This window comes from Macadamia integrifolia, chromosome 6, assembly GCF_013358625.1.
Source record: "Macadamia integrifolia cultivar HAES 741 chromosome 6, SCU_Mint_v3, whole genome shotgun sequence".
NCBI classification, from domain to species: Eukaryota; Viridiplantae; Streptophyta; class Magnoliopsida; order Proteales; family Proteaceae; genus Macadamia; species Macadamia integrifolia.
Window position 1 is genome coordinate 13707679 of NC_056562.1, and position 6892 is coordinate 13714570.

Here is a 6892-nt window from a genome sequence, read left to right on the forward strand (position 1 = left end):
GAGGTTCAGCAAGGTTGCCTACGTCCCCGGTGAGATGAGATCCCGCTTCACTATCAATGGAGAATAGGGTTACAGCGCTCGTCCTCACACCTCTCAGTATTGCTTGCATTACAGAGAAAGAAACCCTCGCTACAAATATATAGTGAAAAAACCCTAATCCGGATTAAACTACGACGGAATACAAGACATCATACACCAACAATCTCCACCTTGGCTTGAATTCTGTCGAGCCGCCTGTAAAGATAACTTGTAGACGTCTTCATCATTGTACCTCATTAGAGGTACAAACTCGCACCTGTTTGGTGCGTCCCTCATCTTCAACAATGAGTAATATTAATCAAATCCAAACAGGACTCGAAATTCTCTGTAGTAACTGGCTTTGTAAACATATCTGCAGGATTGAGATCTTTATGAATTTTTCTCAAGTGAATACTACCTTCTGATACAAGCTCCCTGATCTTGTGAAATCTCACATCAATATGCTTTGTTCTTGCATGAAACACCTGATTCTTTGCAAGATGTATGGCACTCTGACTGTCACAATGTAACACTGTACCTCCTTGCTCCAACCCCAACTCACGAACTAGTCCAGCCAACCAGACTCCTTCCTTGGCAGCCTCAAGTGCTGCCATGTACTCTGCCTTTGTAGTGGACAATGCAATTGTAGACTGAAGCATCGCCCTCTATGATATAGGTCCACCAGCCAATGTAAACACATACCCTATAGTAGACCTCCTCTTGTCTAAATCACCAGCATAGTAAAAATCAACATAACCTACCAATTCTGTAGAACTTCCCTTGCCATTGAACATAACACCTATATCTTTAGTCTTGCTCAAATATCTGAAGATCCACTTAATTGCATTCCAATGCTCCTTCCCTGGAGTACTCATGTATCTGCTAACAACATTAATTGCATGAGACAAATCCAGCCTGCTACATACCATAGCATACATGAGACTCCCAACTGCGCTAGCATAAGGGACTTGAGACATCTGCTCCACCTCCTCATGTGTTGTAAGGCATTCCCTTTCAAATAACTTGAATTGGCCAGCTAACGGAGTGCTAACCGGCTTGGCCTTTTCTATATTGAAACGCTCTAGCACCTTTTCAATATACCTCTTCTGAGTTATCCAAAGTTTACTTGCATTTCTATCTCTAAGGATTTCCATGCCAAGGATCTTCTTAGTGGCACCAAGATCCTTTATCTCAAATTCAGCACTCAACAAAGACTTCAAAGAGACTATATCATGTTTGTTCTTTACAGCAATGAGCATGTCATCAACATAAAGCATCAACAAAATAATGAAATTATCACTTGACACTTTATAATAAACACAACTATCATACTCACTTCTTGTGTAGTCAATCTTCATCATGTGGGAATCAGAGCGCTTGTACCACTGCCTAGGAGATTGCTTAAGGCCATAAGCGACCTCTTAAGCAGACAAACATGGTCATCCTTTCCCTGCACCTTGAAACCTTCAGGCTGCTCCATGTAAATCTGTTCCTCCAAGTCACCATGAAAAAATACAGTTTTCACATCAAGTTGTTCAAGCTCTAAATCATACATGGCCACCAAAGCAAGTAGTACCCTGATCAAAGTGTGTTTCACCACCGGAGAAAATATTTCATTATAGTCTATCCCCTCCTTCTGTGCATAGCCCTTGGCTACAAGTTTGGCCTTATACCTTTCACTCTCCTTCTCAAATGCTGTCTCTTTCTTATGAAAGACCCATTTACACCCAATGATTTTTCTTCCCTTGGGTTTTTTCACAATCTCCCAAGTTTTGTTCTTCTGTAGAGATTCCATTTCCTCCATCATAGCTGTCATCCATTTATCATGCTGTGCATCACTCAAAACATCATGATAGGAATATGGAGCACCTGTACCTACAGTGAGGGCATAGGCAACCATGTCCTCAAACCCGTATCTCATAGGTGCTTTGTGAGTACGCTTCCCTTTACCCTTTGCCACAGTATAGGGAACTTCTACTGCTTCCTGTTGTCCTGGTAAGTCACTTGATGACTCATTCTCTCTTGTTGTTTCTAACTCACCTAACTCCACCTGCACAGTGGAACCTTCTTTATTTTCATCAACTGCTTGTGAATTGTAATTTGACTTCACTATATGAGACTCATCAAACACAACGTCTCTGCTAACCACAACTTTCTGTGAACTTGAATCCCACAACTTGAATCCCTTTACACATTTCTTAAAACCAAGAAAGATACATTGCTTAGACTTTGAATCTAACTTGGAACGCTGCTCACTCTCAACATGCGCATAGGCTGGATAACTAAATATTTTTAGAATAGAATAATCTACTGGTTTTCTTGTCCATACCTCTTTAGGAATTTTACAATCAATCGCCTTTGATGGAGACCTATTGATGAGGAAACATGTCATGTTTACTGCTTCTGCCCAAAATCTCTTGCTCAACCCTGTATTCAGCCTCATACTCCGAGCTCTTTCTAGAAGTGTTTTGTTCATCCTTTCAGCTACACCATTTTGTTGTAGTGTCTTTGGAACCATGAAGTGACGTGTAATCCCCTCAGCTTTGCACAATTCTAGAAACGGCTTGTATGTGTGCTCTCCTCCATTATCTGTTCTCAAGTATTTAATTTTCTTTCCTGTCTTCCTTTCTACCTCAGCCTTTCATTCCTTAAATTTAGTGAACACCTCACTTTTATGCTTCATGAAGTAGATCCAGACTTTCCTTGAGTAATCAACAACAAAGGTCACGAAGTATTTTACCCCACCTTTAGATTTTGTTGTTGAAGGACCCCATACATCGCTGTGTACATAATCAAACACCCCTTTACTCTTATGTTTTGCAGTTTTGAAACTGACCTTGCACTGTTTTCCAAATACACAATACTTACAGAAGTCCAGTTTACAAGTTTTTACTCCCTTTAACATTTTCCTTTTATGAAGCTCCATCAATCCTCTTTCTCCCATATGCCCTAACCACATATGCCACAGATAGATATCATCTATATCAAATACTGCACCTGTAGTCACAGATGCTCCACCTATAACTGTGCTCCCTATGAGTCTGTATAGGTTTCCTGCTAACTGTCCCTTCATGACAACCATTACACCCTTAATAACTTTGAGAACTCCACCTTCTGCTATGTACTTGCAGCCATTTGAGTTAAGTGCCCCCAAAGATATTAAGTTTTTCCTTAATTCTAGTACATATCTCACATCTGCTAAGGTTCTTACTATCCCATCAAACATCTTGATTTTGATAGTGTCTATCCCAATGATCTTGCATACGGTATCATTCCCCATTAGGACAGACCCACGATTATATGGTTGATATGTATCAAACCAATCCTTATGTGGACACATGTGATACAAACATCCAGAATCTAAAATCCAAGAATCAGAAGGTTGATTCTTACCTGATGATATAGAGAGTACATCTCCATCATCTCCATCTGAACTGTCAGCCACGCTAGCTTCCTTAGATGCCTTATCTACACCTTTCTTCTTTAAGTCCTCCTTCCTCTTCAAGCACTCTCTCTTCAGATGACCTTCCTTCTTGCAATAGTAACAAGAGACCTTTGTCTTTGCCCCTTTTGATTTCGATCGACTCTTCCCAGATCCCTTCTGATTTGATCTCCCTCTTTCCTGCTCCTTGTCGCCTCCGAAAAAACCTTCTCCTTGAGATTTCGTACTACTGGCCTTCTTCCTTGTATCATTGGACATAAGGGCAACTGCAACTTCATCCATCTCAAGGGTCTCTTTCCCATACAAGAGAGTCGTTACTAGGTGATCATATGATTCTGGGAGCGACGACAACAATAGTAACGCCTTGTCTTCATCCTCGATCTTAACCTCCCGGTTTACAAGTTTACTTACGATCTGATTGAACATGTTAAGATGCTCTAATAGATCCGTACCTTCCTCCATCTGTAGAGAATACAATTACTTCTTCACGAACAACTTGTTCGTTAAGGACTTCGTCATGTAGATGCTTTCAAGTTTCGTCCATAACTGCGGTGCAGATTCGATACCCACAACATATTGTAGGACATCATCAGAAAGATTTAATCGAATAGCACTTACTGCCTTTTCTTCCATCTCTTCCCAATCTTCGTCAGTAATTTTTGCAGGTTTCTTCGACTTCCCCAACAACGTTTTCGCCAAACCCTGCTGTATCAGAAGATCCTTCATCCTTTGACGCCAGAGGGTGAAATTGTTCTTCCCATTAAAACTCTCGATGTCATACTTGACATTCGATCCCTTCCCTGCCATCGTGATAGTAAACCCTAAAAAACGGAAACCTAGAGCTCTGATACCAATTTGTAGAAACGCAACCCTAAAACGATGCAGAAGATAATGGAAAAACAAAACAAACAATGCACACGGATTTTACGAGGTTCGGCAAGCTTGCCTATGTCCCCGGTGAGATGAGATCCTGCTTCACTATCAATGGAGAATAGGGTTACAACACTCGTCCTCACACCTCTCAGTATTGCTTGCATTACAGAGAAAGAAACCCTCGCTACAAATATATAACGAAAAAACCCTAATCCGGATTAAACTACAATTGCCCTTAAATAAAAAAATTCGATCGGGGGGCTGCGCCCCCCTACACCATCTGTTATGCAGGGGGGCCTCTTGCCCCCCTTGCAACCCTCACGGCCCGCTAACCGGCTAGGGGGACCGCTGTCCTGCCTGTCTAGGTGCTGCACCAGTACTCCCTAGATTAAACTGCGACGGAATACAAGTCATCATACACCAACAAGTGCTATATATGATTTGTATATATTAGGCTTGCAACAGCATGTACATTGCCTTACTAGTGTAGGGATCCAGTCTTCACCGCACAGGAAAGCAAAATCTTTGAGGTTCTTACAACATGATTGGAACCCAAGACCTGCCTCTTACGAGGTACTACAACAATTCACTCGAATAGCATTGGGCCATTAAGAAGAATGAAGTCTTTTCAAGTGCATGCGTTCACGTTCAATACAAAATTGAAAATTCTAAGGAGACTTGGTGATTAAGGAAACCTCTGGACGTGGCTGTTTGTTTCTTGAATTATATGGTCAACAATATTAAGAAATACGAAATCATTTAACTAAGGAGACGTGAGGATTAAGAAAACTTTGAGACTTGGCGATTAAGAAAACCTTGTGCACATAGACTATAGACTTGAAAATTTCAACCAAGAAGCATCCCAAGTGCTAACTCTCTATATAAATCCTAAGCTAGAGGTGCCTAAGGCAAGAAAATATCACTCTCCAAGATCTTAGGAATTGCTTAATCGCAGTTCAGAGCTAAAATGGCAGAAGTGAAGTTGTTGGGCTCATGGGGAAGTCCTTTCAGTCGCAGAGTAGAGCTAGCTCTAAAACTGAAGGGCGTCTCTTATGAATACATTGAAGAAGATCTTGCTAACAAGAGTCCTCTGCTTCTCAAATATAACCCAGTTCATAAGAAGATCCCTGTGCTCCTACACAATGAAAATCCCATCGCTGAATCCATTGTCATACTCGAATACATCGATGAGACATGGGAAGGTTATAGCATAATGCCTAAAGATCCTTACCAGAGAGCCATAGCCCGTTTCTGGGTTAAGTTCATAGATGAGAAGGTAAGAGAGACTTCCACAGTTAAGACATAGTGCTTTTCAAATTTTGTAATTTTATGTTTTCTCACTATAGTAGGTTTCCGTATTTAATCATTCTAACCATTAGATAGATGGAGAGTTTATTAGATAAGTCACATGTCGAATTTGATGATATTTCCAAACATATTTGACATTTTCAAACCTTAAATTTAAGACATGGAAAACTCAAATTTCTTTGAAGTGGTGATGATGTAAAATGGCTATTTGTATGGAAGTTGTTCCTACGTTGTTTAGTGTAGCAAATCCTCTCTTAAGAAACAAGACAAAAATAAATTATTGGACCATCATCAATGTATAGGAGATGGAAGTAATAATAAAATCACAATGGTGGGGGAAGGAAAATTTTCCCCCAACTTATTACTTATTTGAGAAACTTTATTAACCACATAATATAAGTACTTATTTTTATATTATTGTTATTATTTTTGTGTTTAAAAAAAAATCATTAAAGATATAACTTAGTACATCAATATTTTTTTATTTTGAGACGCAATGCATGAAGAGCTGATTTGGTCAAACTGACTTTTAATGGATGGAGGGCTGAGTGATTTCTCCCACACTGTTATGGGGGGTAAAGGAGTCACAGTAAGGAAACAAATGAATCCCATAACTCTTTTTATTTATTGAAATTTCATGTTCATCAAGAGATTGAGTTTATCAAATGGTCTAAGCCCAAATCAAGCTGTTCTTTCTCTTAATGTGCTAAACTAACATTTCCTTATTGTGATGTACATAGTTCTTCGCAGCAATATGGAAGGCTTGTTGGAATGAAGGAAAGGAACAAGAGCAGGCCATGGAAGAGGCATGGGAGCTTATGAACACACTTGAAAATGAGCTAAAGGGGAAGAAGTTCTTTGGAGGATACAATATTGGGCTTGTGGACATTGCAGCTAATTTCATAGCCTTTTGGGTTGGAGTGCTTGAGGATGTGGTAGAAATCAAATTATTAGATGAGGATAAATTCCCTAACTTATGCAAATGGAGTGAAGAATTCCTCAGTTGTGAAGTTGTCAAGGAATGTTTGCCACCAAGAGATAAACTATTTGCTTTCTTCCAAGCTCGCAAGGAAGCCATAACTGCATCCAAATCCATGGTTTATAAATGAGTTTAGGCGTACATCTCAGTTCTGGTGAAGATGCTGCAAACATTATATCACCCTTATTATGATGATAATTAGTTTCTTTACACTTTAATCCTTGGGTTTTTTTCTATGTTACATGTTTGGTAATAAAAGAGCTTGTTATTTA

At 39.7% G+C, this 6892-nt stretch overlaps 1 protein-coding gene across 1 annotated transcript; it reads left to right on the forward strand.

Annotated features, from left to right (window-relative positions):
- Positions 1-5204: 5204 nt before the first annotated feature.
- LOC122082641 (probable glutathione S-transferase) lies at positions 5205-6892 on the forward strand. The gene is made up of 2 exons (XM_042650334.1): positions 5205-5609; positions 6382-6892. Exons 1-2 carry the CDS (start codon positions 5301-5303, stop codon positions 6748-6750), a joined length of 678 nt encoding a protein of 225 aa, XP_042506268.1. The 5' UTR covers positions 5205-5300; the 3' UTR covers positions 6751-6892.